This window comes from Lemur catta, unplaced genomic scaffold (genome assembly GCF_020740605.2).
Source record: "Lemur catta isolate mLemCat1 unplaced genomic scaffold, mLemCat1.pri scaffold_62_ctg1, whole genome shotgun sequence".
NCBI classification, from domain to species: domain Eukaryota; kingdom Metazoa; phylum Chordata; class Mammalia; order Primates; family Lemuridae; genus Lemur; species Lemur catta.
Window position 1 is genome coordinate 304,730 of NW_025423862.1, and position 20,000 is coordinate 324,729.

Consider the following 20,000-nt stretch of genomic DNA (forward strand, 5'->3'; position numbering starts at 1 on the left):
GTTTCACATTCAATCAATGAAAGAGGCATTGACTGGGGCAGTAAAGAGCCTTGCACACTATCCCTCCTCCATCCGCAGGCAATGCCACACCAGCACATCAAGCAAAGAGAATACATTTCCCTGAGTCAGAGAGAATGAAGTGATTGTGGGACTTTGTATTGAATTTCTGAGGAACATAGCACAGGTCAGAATACTGCCAGTGCCCACAGAGGGAGCATTTGGACCCACCCAGCCAAAGAGAAATTCTCTGTCCTGAAACCTTAGTTCCGGCTACGTCCATCAACTGGCTGAGAAAAAGCAGCCTGGGGCCTGAAATACATTCGTAAGGCAGTGATTTCACAAAGGACACCATCCTTGGGTAGTTCCTGTGCCTGTGCTGGCTCCGATCCAGTGGGCTTGAGGTACACATGACCCAGAGATACACTAATGGTGGTGGCCAAGACAGTGCTTATGTCACCCTTCCCACAAACCCTGGCAGTGCAGCTCAGGGAGAGTCTTCTTCCATTTGGGGAAAGGAAAGGAAAAAATTCAGAAGACTTTGTTTTGCAACTTGCATGCCAACAGCAAAATAAAGTACATAGCAGACTCCTAAGGCCCTGGATTTAACAACATAGTCCATGAATTACACTCCTAGAATCACCTTGAGCCCGAAAGATACACTCTGCTATTAAAGGAAAGACCCAGTCCTGGCAGGATTCACAACTTGCTGACTAAAGAGCCCTTGGGCTAGCATAAACATCAGAGGGAGCCAGGCAACAGTCACCATGGGCTTTTGTTGAGATTGACTGGGGTCCAGTGTGACCTAAGCAAAGTCTTAGCTATGATGACCATGAGGGAGTGCCCACATTGCTCCTCCCCCAACTCCACCAACTCAGCACACAGAGTGAGGAAAGAGAATGACAAATTTTCCTCATAATCCAGGAAATTCTCCTATATCATTCCCAACTCCACCAAGCCAGTACTACAAGGATTTAGCAATCGTCATATAATTACTGGACGTGGGGTTCCCCCTGTACTGATTCACCTGTAGTAACCAACAAGTTACTTAACAACACTCAATTTCCTTTGAATATCTGGAAAGCCTTCCCAAGAAGCTCATGTTAAATGGAGCCCAGATCAAGAAGTTTAAAATAAATAACTGCAAGATGGTGAACCAGAGGCACCACTAGCCAGAGCATCTCTGTAAGAAGGAGGAGCTTTAGATGAAAGAGAAAGAACAAACAGACAAACGAACACAGATTGAGTGACAGTCTAAAGGAAGGGTTTCTGAACCTACAGGAGACTCCACAGGAAGAGGCTGCAAAACACAACTGGAAGGAGAAAGGCATCAGTGGGGATTAACCCATTAGAGGCTTGGAAACCTACAAGAAGGGTAGGTGGAGGAGGAGTTAACATCCCCCTCCCTCACATCTCAGACTGTCGGTGGGCTCCAGAGCTGCTGGAGCATCCTTCTGCCCACCTAAGCCCAGAGAATGTTGCCACCAGTGAGCAAGGAGCTCCTTAAAAACAGGAAACCAGGCTCCCAGCCTCCCAGGACACCTCCCGACCTTCTGGGAGTCAGCTATTCTCCAAGAAATACAGGTTCCAAGCAGGATCCTTGCAAGACATTTGGAAATAATAGAGATAGAGACAAAGTGTAGTTTAAAATGATGGGGGAGGCAGAGGTCCTCCAGCATTCCCGTGAGCCAGGAGTCACTGAGTGAAATCCTGCATCAGTATTTATTGGTACAACAATTAGCTGTTAGCGGTTACAGATATATGTGTACAGATCATTCATTTAGGTTTAAAGGCTCCCCAAAGGTTTCAAGAGATCCTTTAATTAATTCTATCTACGTGAGCAAATGGTTACAAAATTTTTCTAAGATAAACTTCTTAAGCACTAAGTTAAGAATAGACCTAGCTGAGTATACAAGTTAAAGATAAAATTACCAATTAGCAATAAAGCTAAAACAGAAATATACAGACCATGTATTTCTTTATCTAGTTTGTCATTAACTCAGACATGTGGTCAAGAGCGAAGCAGGAATTGTCCATGAGGCTAATTAGCTTTAGCTACAGGTGCCTGCTGGGCTGGCATCCTTTGATCACTTCCTTAACCTGTGACCCTATGCCGAGCTCCGCCTTACACAAGCTCCAGGTGCTGGCCTGCAGGCCTCGAGACAAGCATAGCCTTGCAGTCACCCCTGGTCAGTGGAATGCCTCCCCTGTTGCTAAGCAGCTTCTGGAATGTGAACTAATATGCTCAGTTTCCTTCAAGCAAAGCCCTGAAAAACTCTTGAAACTTTCCATGTCTCTTAATTCTGTATTCCAACAACACCCCACAGATCTGAGCTGGACAGTAGGTGTCATATTTCTTGTCTACCACCAGACACCTTTGTCCTCCCTAGGGGGCTTCAACCCCTCAGGTTCCATATTACTCACTCCCACATAGACATTGCTCAACTTTGTCCCAGACTACAGGAGCCACAGGGGCCCTGTGGGTCCCAGGTGATCTGCATGAATCTGATACCCCATCATTCTGGACAGACTGCCTCCTGGAGAGAGGGCTGGAGATGACCAGAGTGGATTTTCCTCCAGCCAAACTCTTCTTCTCTCCTTTCCCTCCCCAACCCATCGCTGCCAAGAGAAACAAATGGGCGACCACATGGAAGCCTCTATAGGAAACAGGGTTCACACTTTTCCTTATTGGTCCTGCAGTGGAGAGAGGGGTAACACAGACCATGAGCTCCCTGTCTGCTAGCCATCCCTGGTGATATTTCCCCAGCAACTCCAGTAAAGCATGGAACTACCAAAGGTGGGGGGACAGAGAATCAGCTTCGGTACCCCATGGATGACTTGGGAACAGCATCCACATCCCTGGTATAGTCAAGAACTGGATCCCAGGGATGGGCCCACACACCAGATCATGTATGCCCAGGTCTCAATCGTATTGCCCGGAGGCACAGAAGAAATATTTGTGAATAAGTGTCATGAAATGTGGGTGCCTGCAGGGACAAAGAGGAGAGTGCAGTGGAGGTCCTAGATGTAGTGTGCTCTAAGGGCACCCCTTCTTACATGGGAGGACCGCACTTCCAGCTGAGGCCAGGATCCTGGGAAGGGAACATCCTGGCTTGCACAACAGTTGTAGGGGACCTTGGCTGGTTTGAGGGCCTAATGGCAGAGGCCTGGGAGAAACCATGTAATAAAGGAGGGTGGAAAGGAGTGAGGCATGCTCTAGACTGCCAGATTGAGGGACTCAGATAGCCCTGCCTCCTCACACAGACTTTCTGGTTGAATGGGGCCACTTGAGCCCCTCCCTGGCAGCTTTGTCCAGAGGTAGGGAGCAGATCTTCAACCCTTGTTAATAGCATTTTTCATCTTGATGGCAAGTTCACCACCCAAGCCAAACATGCCCACCCTCACTCCCCCACCCACAACTGCTGTGGTGGAAAGTAAGGGCACACTTGGAAGTCCCAGGGTTCATCCAACCACTGGGGGCATGAGAGTGCTTTTCTTGAGGGACTAGACCTGGTCACATGACCCCCCCAAAAAGCATTGCAGCTTGTTCCTTCTGGCAAGCACCACCTACTAACAGTGAAGTCAATTTGTACATCTTTTTACTGCATTTACTGACTCATCATATGGGCTGTAATTGATGCTCACCTCCAAGCACCACCTACTGGTTCAGAGAATAAACTGGGCATGTCATTCTCTAAACAAAAGAAAATCCAAAAGTAAGAAGCAATATCTGCTCCAGATGAGAAGGAATATGAGACAGAACTCCAGAAATATGAAGAATCAAAGCAAAAGGACACCCCCAAAAGGGGACACCACATCTCTGGCAATGGGTAACAACCAAAACCAGAATATTGAAATGACACATAAAGAATTTTGAACGTGGATTATAAGGAAGCTCAACGAAATACAAGATAACAAGGAAACCCAACACAAAGAAAGGACCAAAACAATGCAAAAAATGAATAAAAAAAACACCAAAGAGACTGAAATATTAAAGAAAAAAATCAAACACAATTTCTGGAAATGAAAAAATCATTCAAGGAATTACAAAACACAGTGGAAGACCTTAAGAATAGGTTAGATCAGGCAGAGGAAAGATTCTCAGTACTTGAAGACAACACTTTTTAATTGAACAAGTCAGTCAAGAGATGGAACAGATAAGCAAGAGGAACAAGCAAAGCCTACAAGAAATATGGGATTCTGTAAAAGGCCTAACATAAGAGTCATAGGAGTCCTTGGGGAGAAAGCCAAAGTAGCTGACTAGAGAAAAAGCTTGCTGGACCATCCCAGCAGAACAGTTGAGGATTGGACTGAGAGCAGAGAGTGATTACCGCTTGGAAGTAGACTTCGGGGATAGATACCACTGGAGTCCAGGAACACCACCAAGAAGAACTGAGTTACTGAGAGAGGAAGATAGAAGGGAGTTATTGGCATGTCCTGGAGCCCAGGGAAATGGTAAGGGTTTTCTTTTCCCCTCCCCCGCCCAGAGGCCTCAGGGCAGCAACGAGATGCAGGGTTCTCATCCAATAGGGGAGTGCCAGAAGAGACAAGGGAGTTGGCATCTCTGCATGCAGATGCCATCTCTGCACTCCCCGACTCCTGGCATCACAGGAAGTAATTTTGGCTCAAGCAACTCCTAGCCATGAGGCTGCACCCACATCATCGTAACCACCAAAGCACCTTGTACTGAGTGACTTGGTTCCACACAACAACACACTCCCAGCTGAGCCTGCCTTGAGCCAGAGAAGCGCACTCCCAGACCCCATTCCAAGCTCAGCCTGCCTGGGTCAGCAGAGCTGCCACCAGGGCTCAGAGAGGCAGACAGACAGGTGCCACTCCAAACTTCAGAGTGGTGCAGGAAGTCCACAGCCCCTTCCCCAAACCATAGCAGCCCTGGAGTTCTCTGTGCTCAGTAACATGCTTCAGTGCCAGGGGCACTTTTCCACCCACAGCCCTCAGTTTGTGATCTTGCTGCCTACAGGTGCTTGGTGTGTTCAGCTGCTAATTGTGCAGACAGAAGGGCAGGGGCCATGGGGGAGAGATCCAGTTCTAAGTTCAGGTGGCAAGTGAGAACCCATGCCCATTGGGAGGGTGTGGAGGAGCACAAGAGAGCAGGGTTCTATGGGTGAGCCCCATGCCTCCTTCCCCACTGAGAAGTGCCATATTGGAGTTGGCTGTGCCATTGGGATGCAATTTGCATAAGTACTGGTTCCTATGGAAACCAAATGCCTTGAGTGCCACAGGCTGAATCAGAGCAACCGTCCCTATCCCCACTCACTTTAATAGAGAGTTAAGCTTGAACCAAAATTTCCTTTAGCTGCCATTATTCTCCCAGTGGGAGCATCACTTTAGTGGTGACTTTGGGGGGTAGAGAGGCCCACCCACCTTGCGTTGGGGTCTAGTGGCACAAAAGCAGTGTACAATTGGAGATCCCCCTATCTATCAGTGATGTGCAGAGACACATGCCAACAGGCCAGATACACAAACTGTGGGGAAGCTTGAGAGCCCACCTTGGGTGGAGAGGAAACAAAAGCGGACCGATCAGAGGGAAAAGTGACCAGGTTTGTAGATAAGAATGGAAAATCTGGCCAGAGGCCTCAGCAATCACATGAGTAGGCACCTGCCATCAGGAGCAGCCCTCTAATCTTCCAGAGACAACTCTCAACTCTGTATCAGTGGCTCCCCCTAATGGCCAGATAAGCAAACTCTGAGCCCCATGGAAGCCCACACAACCAGGCTATTGCACCCCAGCTGTGATCCATCTTGCTCCTCCCCCTACTTAAGGAGGGAGCAGGGTCCAAGCAACACCTGGAAGCTAATGGCCCCTCCCAAAGCTTAAGGCATTCGTATACCCCACCTGGTGGACCAGAGCCTACCATGGGCACAAAGGATTACCTCAGTAACTGGCTCCTCCACACAAACTAAAAGCAATGACAACAGGAACAACCCCATAGCTAAACACAGTTCCTTCCATCTCAAGCTAGTAAGGAGCAGTGGATTCGTACCCACAAGTACAGTCCACAAGCTTGAATCTTAATCTGGGGGACCGAACTCCCTACACTCCATTGGGAAGAGGTGAAGAGGAAGATAACAGGTCAGAGGTAACACAAGGGTTTCATCAAACTTATGTAGAATGGTTTTCTCTGACCAATTTTCTATTATAAAGTCATATGTAAACCACTGCTAAATTTTAAGAGAATATACTATACAAAAGGAGATTCAGAGTAGTAAAATTAATTTCACAAGAAACCACTTTACCTTGGTATCGACACTGCTTAAATCATCAATAGTCGGGTAGGTGGACATCCTTTAGAGAAAAAATATACAACAAAAATAAATGAGGTTATCGCCTTAAAATAAAAACATCTACAGGGTTCTATCTAGGTGCACTCACCCAGAAAAAATAAAACAACATGAAAGGTCAGCTATCTAGATATTAAATGATGTTTCTTGATATAATTATTAGTAAAATTTGGTCTCTGTTTTAAGAAATATTCTAGTTACTTACTTCTGTCTTCACCTCTCACAGTCTATGAAGTAGTCAATGAAGACTTACTTTTAGCTTCATAAGAGATATCGACCGCCAATATATTAGCAAATCCCGAGTATAATATGTCTTCACAAATTGTCTGTTAACTTAGTGACTGACATGACTCTTCTTACCTGAACTGGAAGAAACCTGATAACCTGAAACAAGGTAGAAAAATATGCTGTCCCTTCTCCATTACATGTCTCTGTTTCAAAGACTAATCTGTGTAACTCAGAAAATCGGGAGGCTTGCTTCTTCAGGAAGGAAAGCACCTAAGAAGGCCCTATATCTCCCCTTTACTCTAAAACCATACAGGGAGTTCCAGGAAACATCTGAAATGTTTGAAAGACAAATGTACAAAAGTAAAAAAAAATTATATGTTGTTATTGGGGATATTCTTCCAAGAAAAAGTACAAAATTAAAAATTATATTACCCGATTATTTTGCCCATACAGGTCATTCCTTATTCAGGTCTATATAAACTAGCAAGCCTTTAAAAACCTTCATAGACACTCAGATACTCAAGGAGAGAGACTACTGGAAAAGGAGAATCCTGGTAGTCATACTTCTATTTCCCAAAGTACTATCTAAGTACCTTCTTATGGGCTCCTGATTCCAGGTCCTTCTTCTGGAGGACTCCATGGCAGTCTTCAAACTTTTAATCTTCAGTCTAATACAGCACAGGTTCCTGAAAAATAGGCTCAAATGACCAAGAGCAGAAACCCTCTATTTCCCTCATCCTGATAAGCAGGCTAAACGAGTCTCAGTCATCCTCTCCCAGGATAGGCACATTACTAGCTACCCCAGCTCCATGACTGATTTCCCGGCAAATCTTACCCCGTCTCTACTCTACATGTACATGGGAAAGACATCAGTGAACTGGGAAAAAGGACAGAGGTGAAGGGACACGTGCCATGGGCCACAGACCTATGTAATTCAGCAACCGCTAGCCCCCTAGTACTCAAGGGGCTGTAAGCCACCCCTGTGTAGGTTGGAGTGGAAGTAGATGATACCACATTCCTATCTGCTACAGAGACTCTTCCCAGTGGCTCAAATTCTTTTAACATCTTTTGACAGAAATTTCAAGTTTGCCAGTTCCTCCAATTAAACAAACAAAAACACAGCAACCTGTTCAGAACTCCCTCAAACCCTCTATTTTAATGTGCCTTTCTAGATAAATCCCAACATCCTTTCTCATTCATTCATATGATTTCTCTTTATCACACTTGTCAGAAGCCCCAATATTCTGATCTGTTTTCTTAAACCTGTATTTCTCTCCAACCCAGCATTGTTCTTCTTCAAAATTGGCCTTCCAATGCTAATTCCACTCTTATCCACTGCCACTGGGTTCAGCAGCTAATTTCATTCTTATTCTCTTCCATTGGGTTCCCTAGATCTACTCTCCATTTCTATTATTAAAACACTCACCTACAAGATGATGAAAAAGGAACGGTACTGGGCTTGAATGAAGAAACATGAGTTCAAATCTCATTTCTGCCTCTGATTATATCCAAATAAATCACTTAAATATCTTGGGTTTCAATCCTTTGTTATTTACCAAAGTAAAAAGTTTCAGGTATGCTATCTAAACAACTACTTGACCAGGATGTTAAACACAGATTAAAGTACCAGAGGACATTTTTATTAGTCCCTAAGATTCCTTAAAATCATGAATTTCTATGTGCTTTGCATTCTCTGTTTAGAAAAGTAGGGAATATTTAACAGGAAAAAAAAACAATAAAAAACCAAGAAATGCAAAGTAGAAAGTAAAAAAATATTAAGACAAAATTATAGAAAATCATGGGAGAAAAAAAGATTCTAGGAAAAAAAAAAAAAACACGTTCATGGGATTAGGCAAGGATACCAGCCTAATGGGAAAACTAAACTGGTAAGTCATTAAGTAGAAAAATCAATTAGAAAGAACTTCTAAATAGCTGATAAATAATTAACATAACATAGCGTATATGTAGATAACCTTCACTTAAAGTAAAACAATTCCTCTCTAGGACTTGCCTGGTCTTGCTTATGTAAAACCTATCGTCCTACAACCACAGTGAAGTGAGATCCGCCCTAAAACCTTTGATGTTAAAAGGAAGGACCACTGTCATTCTCAAATACATCAGGACATGCTCTTGGAATAACCAGATTTCTAAGAAGAACTCTTGATGAGAATTAATATATAACTAAATCTGACTTTCTAAATTGATCTAATTTGTACCTGTACCTTGATGCAATACTGCACAGGTTTCTCTTGATCTATGCTAAAGGACAAGCAAACACATTTGGGAGCCAGTCAGGCTGATAATCAAACTATGGGATCATGGAGCAATTAATTAACTTCTTGGAACCACAGTTACTTAATCAGTAAAAAGTAATAGCATGGATTCTTTGAGAAGCAGTTGTGATGACTATAGAAGATATGAAATGTTAAGCACATAATGTGGTCTGCAGCCCAGAATAGAACACTGAAAAGTTAGGTTATTTTCTCTGCATTCCCTTAGTTATCATACAATTTTTTTAAATCTGCAAAATCCTACCTGATTGTAGAGTCTTCAGAAATTCCATCCACTATTAAAAAAAAAAGCAAAGTATTTTTAAATCAACAATAGACAAATATAGAATATTAAAAGCATACAAGAGCATGGTGTTATGTGCCTATAAGTTCAGCTACTCGAGAGGCTGGGGCAAGAGGATCCTTTGAAGGGTTCGGAAATAAGACCAGCCTGAGTGACACAGCAAGGCTCCACCTTCACAAAACATAAATAATTAATGCACACTTTTGTATATGTTTTAGATTTTGGACCAAAATAAGAAAAAGACTCATGCTTTGTTACAAAGGATTCTTTTGGGGTCATACCTGAGGACTATACTAGTATTAATATTATTGATACTATTGGTAGGCAATCAATACATTAGTAACAGTTGCCTCCCCTCCTTTGATTTATCAAATGCAAGGGAGACTGGAATTTTTCAAAATTTGATACCTACAGGTGAACCGCTGTGTACAATCATCATAATCCCAACTGAAACCTACCACAGTGACAGAAACTGGTCTCACTAGCAGAGTCAGTATTGTAAGAAGACAGTGTCAAACTTAAACAGCATGATTTCTGGACTAACAGACTGGGAGATGTAATCACAGAGTATACAGCAGTCCCCCTTGCTGCTATATGTTCTCACCCCACAACAGCAATTATCAACACAAAGGACTTCTTTGACCAAATGTGGTGGTGGTTCAGGGGCTCCCCATGAACAATCAAGCAATTCATTCTGCTGGAGACGCCTGTTGAGAGTCCTCCAATCCAGTTCCATCACTATCTTCAGATCCCACAGGTTGGGGCTCAGTTCCCAAGGCTGGCGTTTTCCCACACCAGTAGCAAATGTGGGCCTCCAGAACTTCTGAATGATCAGATTCAAGTCCAGGTTCCTGTAATACCCTCTTTGGGTTCCACTAATTTGTCAGAATGGCTCACAGAACTCAGGCAAACATGTTGCAAAAGATATGGATGAAGAGATGCATATGATAAGGTATGGGGGAAGGGGTAGAGCAATTCCATACCCTCCTGGGGCACCACCCTAGAACAGCTTCCACATATTCAGCTATCTGGAAGCTCTCTGAACTCACTCCTTGGCTATTTATGAAAGCTTCATTACAGAGATATGACAAATTAAATCATGGTCCATTGAAGATCACATTATCTTCAGCCCCACTCTCCTCCCTGGAGGTTGGAGGTAGGGTGGAAGTCCCAGCCCCCTAATCATGCCTTGGTCTGTGATGACCAGCCTCCATCCTGCAGCTACCTGGTGGCTGCCAGCCATCAGTCAATCCTTCACACACAAAAAGATAATCACTTTGGAGAGTACAAAAATTTTAGGAGTTGTATGCCAGGAAACCAAATCAAAGACCACATATATATTTCATAATATCACATCCCCTGTTTTAAGTGCCTGCATTGCCATAGTAACTTATGCACAAATATCTGTTAAACATTCATTAACAGTAAAAAAAAAAAAAAGTAAACAGCATTGCAACTTAATATGGATCATGCAACTAAAACAACTACCATGTTATGCTATATCATTATATTATCTGCTATTAAATAAAATTTTAAAACCACTAAAAATTAAGTTGGGGTGTAACTGCTGTGCAGAACAGATTTTATACAGCAAGGATGAGACTGCCATCCTTAGAAAGGCCTGCTTGCAAGGCTGGCCCATGGCTGGGATCCGGGACATTGGCTTTGAGAGGATTCCCACCATTCCCTAAGTGAAAAGAGCGGCACACTGTGCCTAAAAACTCTTCATATAAACAATGTGACTTACTCTGAAGAGCGGCTTTCCTTCTGGGAGTCTGGAAAACACTAAAAAGACTCTATATGAATATCCATTAAATTCAACATTTATAGAAAAGTGTTCACCTTCCTTGGTGAACTGCTGCTCTTCTCTATGCATATGCCATATGGTTTGTAAAACAAAATGTTACTGGAGCACAGTCATGCCCATCTGCTTACATATTTTCTATGACTGCTTTCACACTACAATGGCAGGGTTGAGTAGATGTGAAAGCGATAACACAGCCTTAAATATTTAATACTAGATCCTTTAGAGACAAAGCTTGCCCATGCCTGATTTAGACCATATGCAAAATGCCCTAAAACTGAAATCCCACCTTAAGACTCCCCTGCTCAATATTCTTCAATGAATCACTACAACAAACTTTAATGGCTCCCTACCCAGTAGCCATTCCTTCTTGTCTCTTGCTGGAGAAACACAATTCTATTTCAATATTTATCATCTTAATACCCCTCCCTGGCTCCAAAAAGAGAAATAATTATTCTAAGCTAATCACAGTAATTACATCTGTTTCCCAGTGACTGATTTAAAAATGAGCATATGGTGTGACCCACCTGATAAAATGTTACAGGGAGACCACTGCATCCTTCCCACTTTTCTCCCAAGTTACAAAAAACATATGAAGAAAAGCAGCCCTTCCCACCTTTAGATACTATCTTGTAAGAACATTGTGTTTGGAACTGGTGCTAATGAGCCAACCAGGAAAGGAGCCATAAGCACAACAGTGCCAAGAGCACCCTTGAAAGAGGGACAACAAAGTGGATCCTGGTGGCATTACTGAACCACCAAAACAACTTGGTTCCTATTGTTTCAGCCTCTGTTCCTTAGGTCATCCATTATTTGCAGCCAAATGCATTCAACCTGAGAAATTTCCCATGGCCAAAAAAATAAGATCTCTCCATTTCTACTTTTTAGTGTGGAAGCATTAAAAAGTCTTCCACAATCTTGTCTTAGCTAAGTGTTCATCTCATTCCCAAGCACTACAATTTTATGCTTTTTGCATAAGGAAAACTGAACTGCTCACACACCCTGCAAAGTTCACTCATGCATCTCAGATTTTGCACTTGCTGATCCTTCTGCCAAACATGCAATCTTGTCAGCTGTTCCTTCTGCCAAGCATCATTCTTCTGTCGCTCTACCTGGCATGCTTACCTGACATGTTACCCAATTTTTTAAAGCATGAATTCCTTGCCGTGGACTTAAACTGTCTGGCACATATGTAACATGGTAAGTACATTAGAAATGGTAGTTATGAGCTCACAGAGGGCATCAGACACATAGTAAGCACTGAATAAAGTAATAAATAATAAAAATGACAATAAAAATATAAAGCTTCTGAGTGTATTTCTTAGACATTTATATTTGGTAACATAACAAAAATGCTTATTGCCTAAAAGACTCTTGAGCATTATTTGTCAACTGGTCAAGAAAATAAATGAATGAAAATGATTTTTGACAATTCTGTTGAAAAACCACAGACATTACTTCCTAGGACAGCTCTATTTTATTATGAGAACCCTAAGGACTGAAACTACATCTATCATTGTCTACTGCAACTTGCAAAACCTAACTTATAAAGGCTCTTTCATAAAGACGTACTAAATTAAAGGTGTCTCGTACGCTTCAGATTAGCAGGTGCTTAAGTTGTCACACCTAGGGAGAATAGTACCATTTTTGCTATTGTGAAATGTTTGTGTACTTTTATTACAATTTGTTGAGCCCAAAGCAAGTCTGTTGGAATACTGACTATGGTAATCTTTTGCCTAATGGTAACAGGGTATCCTATTCTAATAAAATTACTGTTATCATGATAGCTATCTGGCAGATAGAAGAATATATATCTTGTTTTAACAAAGTAAATATATCTCATGCAGTTTCAATTTATTTGGGATGAGGTCGATAATAATGAGACCACGTTAGAATAAAAATATGTAAGATAATTTGTGCTTCTCAACAAGTAATATCTGACTTTTGTACTCAGTATCTTTAAAAATGAATCTTCTTCTGACACTACTGCACACTGGCTACTTTTTACAGTTCTTATTGCTATTTGTTCATACCAGAAAGCTATTTTTGAATTGCCAGTATTAAAGATAATTACTTCCTTAGTGACAGGAAACACTATGTAATACCCTTGATCACTGAACAACAAGGATTTGAACTATAGGGGTCAACTCATATGCATATTCAACTCATATGCATATTTTCTTCTGCCTCTGCCACACAGAAGCAACAACACCAACTTCTATTCCTCCTCCTCAGCCTACCTTGTGTGAAGACGATGAGAATGAACACCTTTCTGATGATCCACCTCCACTTTATGAAAGTAAATAGTTTTTCTTCCTTATGATTTTCTTAATAATGGTTTATTTTCTCTAGTTTTCTTTATTGTAAGAATACAGTATATGATACATATACAAAACGTTTTAACTGACTGCTTAAGTTAACAGTAGGGCTTCTGCTCAACAGTAGGCTGTTAGTAAAGTTTTGGGGGACCCAGAAGTTATACGCAAATTTTTCACCACACAGGGAATTGGTGCCCGTAACCCCTGCAATGTTCAGATCAACTCTAATTAATATTCATTTCCTAGACAGAAACATTTATTATAAAATATAAATAACTCATTTTAATAAGAAATCCAATTGATTATAATGTCACCACAGAGGAAACATATAACATACTAACTTTAAAACCTATTTTATTATTTATACAAAAATATCATAGAGCATTTTAAGGACCATAATTAAATGAAGACTTTTTTTAGACAATACTGTTTGTGATTATAAACTCCCTACAATTAACTTCTTACATAATTCTAAATTCTAGATTACTAAGAAACAAATTTTTAAAATATGCACACAATTTACACATTGACTTTTTAACTGCCCCTTTTGTGCTCAAAACTTCCTTACTCTTTATTTTTTTATCCATGGTAGAACGACCAAGAGCAATTCACTATCAGAAGTCTTACCTGGATTGCTGTTTTCAGAAAGATCGTCAGGTATCTTTTCTTCTTTATATTCTGAAATTTGGTGGTGAATGCTATGTATAAAAATGTAATAAGTAATATTACTATTTTAATGCTGATATGAAAACATTTACCAAATATATGAAATTCTCAGAGTATTTCAACAAAATCAGGGCTAATATCAGAACTTTAATTAGCCCACACACTTCAAATGTGTAAGCGCTGCAAACTTATTACGCTTTGATTTCAAGAATACAAAACTAAGGTGAAGTCCTCATGAAGTGTGAGCAGCATAGTTCAGTCAACGAACTAGAGTACGCTTGACATAACAAAAAGTGTCCTGAACTTAAAAGAAGTCTTAGGTGCTATGACCAACAGCTATTTGTTCATGGAAAAGTTGCTTGTCTTAGGCTCAATGTCTTCAAAACATGACGATTTTTCTTCCTTGTGTCACTCTTAATAGACATTTTTATAAATATTTAATATTAATACTATAACATTTTTACAATGCTTGAAGAAATAGTCAAGTAATGGATTACTTTGTTCTTTAATTTAATTGCTGAAATTATTTTAGAATCCCAAATACAACCCATTCTGCATTTTTCCCTAGGCTGCAATATTGAATGAAATGTTGAAGTTTCAAGAAAATGTTATGAAGTCCTAATTTTGATTATTAGTTTTCCTATTCTTTGTGGCTTGTAATTCAGGGTATCTCAGTTATTTCATAATTTGTGACAAATTTATTAATATATTATCTCATTAAATTAGATAACATAACTCTCCCCCCATTACTGAGCTAATCAATCACACCAAAGGCAGAATAATCAATAAATGTCAAGACCTGCCTTGGACTGCTACTATTCCTTCTCTACCTACTCAAACTCTGAACCAGCAGATCTTCGTTAGCAAGATGCTTAATCTCCATGTTCCCTCCAAGTGATGGGGAAGGCAAAACCTTACTTTTATTTTTACTAAGTTCAATGAAGGAGATGCTGGTTCATATTTTCTCATGTCTGAGATCAGTACCAACAACATATTTGCATATGACATTATACATGTTGCTCAACACTCAACTCCACTGTCATTTCATACATCACTTTACACAATTTTCTTGTTAGTGAAACTCACAATCTTAATATTGAGTCACACCTGTTTTGCTTTGACATACACTGTTTCCTCTGAGCTAGTCAGCAAACAGTCAAATGATGTTCACAGGACTGCACAGAATATGGAATGCTTCATAAATTTTCATGTCATCCTTGGGCACGGACCATGGTAATCTTCTCTATATTCTTTCAATTTTCATGTATGTGCTGATGAAGCAAGCTCAAAGCCCTATATGGACACTGATGAGTCAGGGATGAGGTTTGGCCCTGTTAAATCCAATCAACCTCCTGTATGTATGTATGTATGTATGTATGTATGTATGTATGTATGTATTGTATCAACAGAAGAGCCAAACAATTAACCTACTTTTAGCTCAGAGAATTCTGATGAATGGTTTCCCTAAGAGATAGAATTTGAAAGAATTTAAGAAACCTCAGGTACAGGTCCAAGTAGCTTGGGAGATTTTCATTGTTATGGAAAACAGATCACTTGAGAGACCAGCTACAAGTTGGTGACCATTACTCTGCAGAAGGATGAAATGTGACTTTCCAATACTTAAAAAAAGGCACTAAACAGAGGCAAAAGGAGCCTTGGCATACAAATTTGTAGCAAAGAAAAAAGGAAGTTCTAATATCTTCCTACAATGATATTTGAAACTCTCTGACAGTTTAGAACAATCTCAACTATTTGCTAGAGGGAAGACAATCAGGGGCATCAAAGGATAACTTACCATAAAGACCTAGGCTAAGTCTAGGCTGAGATGAGGGCTCCACATAAGGTTTGGAGTGTGGAGGGAGGGCCCTTTTGCTCACTATGTTTGTGGCTGTAGCTAGGAGGCCCAGCTGCCAGAGCAGGGTACTGGTGATTTAGGAACAATGGTTGAGCATATGTGCACGAACTCAAAAAATGTGTATGTAGCCTTGAAGTCTAAATATGGATCACCATATGAAGACTGAGGGATCTGAATCTGCAAAGGTCAATCATTTCCAGACAGCAAGACCAGTGTCAAATGGAATAACAGAATAAATGAAACAACAGAATGATTGAAGTGTCCTTTCATTCCCCTCTCTCAGACTTGTAAAAACAACTGTCTTCTTTGCATTTAGAGAACCATTCCATTTCCTGAAAAGTTCAAGGAGGAGGCTATAGGAAATAGCCCCCAGAAGACACTACAACATTTTCTGTTAAGTAGACATTTCAAGACCCAAATAACTAATTAGAAGGATCAAACATGTGGCATATTATCTCATGCACGAGTTATTCTTCAAATGAAATGGATGATGCTGATACCATCCCTAATGATAAAGGTTTCTTGAAAGTCTTGAGATGATGAATTCTGTACCCATTACTACTTCTAACTAGTTTAGCCTTTTGTTTGATTTCTGGCTGATGAATTCGACTAATTCACTGCCATTCCAACACTACCTGAAACACGCTATGAAATCTCACCTGATGTATAAGATATAAAATTTGAAATTATTTTACACCTTGATTTAGTGTTCACTGGTCTTTTAATGTAAATACTTACGTATTAAAACCACTAGTAGTGCCATAATCCTTCACAGTCCTTCCAGAGATATCTTCAGAAAAAACATCCATACCTTCCTCAAGAAGGTGTAGTATACTTGGTGAGTTATGATGTTCAGCAAGCATGAGGGCCGTTCTAAAATAACAAAGAGATAACCTCACCCTTGGGAACTTTAATAGTTATTTAAAATGCTAATTTGATATAGACTGCCAGCTGAATATTTTGCCTATCAGTATAGAATTAACCTTTTATATGTACTAACTGACACAAGCATCCTGGGTGCTCAAGCGTGCCTCTTTGTAAATTACCACCTAGGTTAAAAGGAAGGGACAAAAACGTAGCTTCTTGTGTCATTAAGGTATGACATAGTAGAAGTTGGTCATTCTCTGCTGAGATCACTTATCTAAAGTAAGCAAAGCATTGCATGAAGTATGCTCCATGTCTTCCCTATTTTGACATAATGGACTGTGATTCAGAGTCAACTAGGGGTCAGTTAAGTAAGAGCTATCTGCAGGCTTAAACAATAACATTAGTAGTAATGGTGAAAATAGTAGCCATAGTAGTTTCAGTTAATGATGTTGATGAGCACGTGCTGGGGACTTAATTCAATGTTCTATACATAATCTTACTTGTACACAACCACCCTGGAAGGGCATAGTGTTATTCTCCTTCTCATATTAGAATACACATTTGGTGGGAAGTGGTCTTCCCAAGGTCACACGCCTAGCAAGTGGGAAAGCGAGAATTTAAACCCGGTTTTATGTGAATGAAAAGCTGTCTCTTCCCTTTATCATCCACTTATGACTTATCTTCATTAAAGAAAAATTTTATCCACTTAAAGTGGTCTTTCTCTCATTTTCATAACAATTAAAAAGAAAAAATCAAAATACATTAGAAATGAAAAAGGAAAACAACTGATGAACCCACAGTATCTAGTTATAGCAATTAATAATCCTTTACAGATCACCTAACATCAATATTTTTCAAAGAAAGCACTTAAGGCAAAAGAGTCGTCCCAAAGAAAAAATGATTTTCAACTTCTATTTATGTTTCATATACCATTTTTGAAGGAAATTCTATAAGAAGAAGTTAAAAAAATACTATAAAAGGATTAAGAAGTTCCATATTGAGTCATAAAGTGATCTAAAAGTTAAAGTCCACACTTCAGTAAAACTAATATGAAACCTCTTTAGGTGATATAAGATGACATGATCAAAAACATCAGATTACAAATAACAAATATCAGTCAGTATCATAAGAGATGATGAATCCTACTGCATATTGTTCTTTAGGTTCCCCAGTCCAAATAATTGCTTTTCTACCTAACTGATGATTTGTGTTGATATTTGTCACTCTATCCTCTCAACAATTATGTTAATCTTCTCATTCATTTAATAATTCTGACTTGAGTGACTCTTACTACCCTAAAATAACATTCACATTTTTTAAAAAAAAGCACTAAATACTATACCTGTTCATTTTATCTACTGCATTTATATCTGCATTCTTCTGTATCAAAAATTCTACCATTTCCTCTTTAGTTCCACTTACAGCAAGTAGAAGTGGAGTGAGGTGATCCTGTAATACAGAAAAATCAATTTATCATTCAAAAAATTTCATATTTCTCAACTGAACTGAACATTTGATGTAAGAGCCTATGAACTTAAATGTATCATACAGAAAGTAAATGAAAGGTAGTTTCATCCACTCACCCATCTGTTCTGCTCCTTCCCTTAGAAACTCCCCTCCTCTGCCTCTCCAGGCTAACTCCTGCCATCTCCAAAACTCATTTCAAACGTTTCTGGGTTCTAAGAATCTTTGTTTCTATCACAACATTTACCATGATATGCTGTACTTAATTTATTGTTTTCCATCTAAACCAAGAGCTTCTTGGGGGCAGGGGCTGTATCTTTTATCTCCATATTCCCAAACCCTAAGATGTAGTAGTAAATGCTTCAAGCATTTTTATTGAATTAATATCAATTATTGTACCTACAGCAACGTTTTTTACATGATATTCCAAAGAGTATTTAGATACCATAAGTTAAACACTGTATCCCAAAAGGAAGATTCCATGACCATCCAGGCTAGAGAAGTAGTGCAAAACTGTGCATCATATGTCCAGTATTAAAGAAATCTCTCAAGCTTTGCCTGATCTCTATTTGACAAGTATTATTATTATTTAGTTTTTTTGGTAAACAACATGTGAAGAATTAAATCTTTAGAGATACAGTTTTAAGAACTTTCCAGTGAATGTGGAGGTTTCCTCCAGGTGATACAAACTCCTGTGATTCTCTTCTAACAGTAGCGTAGGACCCCAGGGTACCAATGTCAGGTACTCCTTCTCCAAAGGGTCACTAAGGAAATGGGCTCTGAATAAAAGAGAGAGGTTTCAAATGAATTTCAACTCATTATTTCATGGTCCATGTTGTTTCTCCTGTGACAAGGTGACAGATTTTTATCTTAGTTATTAGAAGGCTCACTATGATTTTTTTCCTCAATTATCCTGATGATCCTGAGATGCTAATGCCTATCTGCTTTATTTTAATCCACTTGTATTCTGATTTCTATTTTAATTGGTACTCCAGTTGGTTTTTACTTCATGCAAAATATAAATCAGAAATAAAAATATAATGGCTTATCAATTAGAGTTCTAATACTGACCTATATGGATTATTGCTAGCACAATGGAAGCCACTAAATCATTTGCATTTTATAGAGTTTATGCTGAGGAGAAAGATATAATGCTGTCTTCATTACACACAGCCTAGCCAACTATAACCATGGGTAAAGTTCCCTGGTGGTCTAGTGGTTAGGATTCAGTGTTCTCACCATGGGTAACCTAAAAAGCTTATAGGTATTCCAATACGAAGATCATTTTTTATGGTATATATAATAAAAAATTGATTTTTTAAAAAAATTTCTATATTCTAAAATCCAACCATATTACTAATGGATAAATGTATATTATAATATAGATGACATACATTCTAAACAAGTATAAACTGTCTTGAAAACCTTGAAATTATTTCAAAAAATACTAAAAAACAAGCTTTGTCCTCTCAAGTGCTTAGGTAGGCAAGTAGATGTCCTGAGCCTGTGAAATACCTAGATAGGCACAGTAGCAAACTGGAAAACATACACCTTGTATAAAGGGGGAAGATTCTGCACAGCACAGCAAACATATGAGCTCAAGGGACAATAGGCTTGACTCTTTAGGGAAGCCTGAAACCCAGGTTCCTGCATGTCTCCCAAATTTTACATGCAGACTCAATTTATCGAGGCAAAGTAAACCTACTTATGGGCTGCATTTTGACTATAGTCTCATGTTCTAAAATTCACTAATGATGTTTCCAAATAGTCATGTATAAAGCAAGTACTTGCATGTGAAATCTTTGTTTTCTTTAGTGTCATAGGTTTTGCCAAAATATCAAGCCCCAATATGGAATAAAAATTGCTATTAAGATTTATAATATCCACAACAAGAATTTTTCAAACATCTATTCGTTTACTATCT

General features: G+C 39.6%; 1 protein-coding gene and 1 non-coding gene across 2 annotated transcripts in view; both read right to left on the reverse strand.

Annotated features, from left to right (window-relative positions):
- LOC123629886 (ankyrin repeat domain-containing protein 26-like) overlaps positions 1 to 20,000 on the reverse strand; it is a 48,528-nt gene that overhangs the window by 11,334 nt on the left and 17,194 nt on the right. The window contains exons 6-11 of the mRNA XM_045539239.1: positions 17,955 to 18,061; positions 16,484 to 16,618; positions 13,852 to 13,922; positions 9,064 to 9,094; positions 7,122 to 7,214; positions 6,256 to 6,304 (exon numbers count right to left, since the gene is read on the reverse strand). Coding sequence (XP_045395195.1) covers positions 6,256 to 6,304; positions 7,122 to 7,214; positions 9,064 to 9,094; positions 13,852 to 13,922; positions 16,484 to 16,618; positions 17,955 to 18,061 — 486 coding nt within the window. The remainder of the gene's footprint in view (positions 1 to 6,255; positions 6,305 to 7,121; positions 7,215 to 9,063; positions 9,095 to 13,851; positions 13,923 to 16,483; positions 16,619 to 17,954; positions 18,062 to 20,000) is intronic.
- On the reverse strand, positions 15,071 to 15,177 carry LOC123629910. The gene has a single exon (XR_006732379.1). It is a non-coding gene; the product is annotated as a U6 spliceosomal RNA (small nuclear RNA).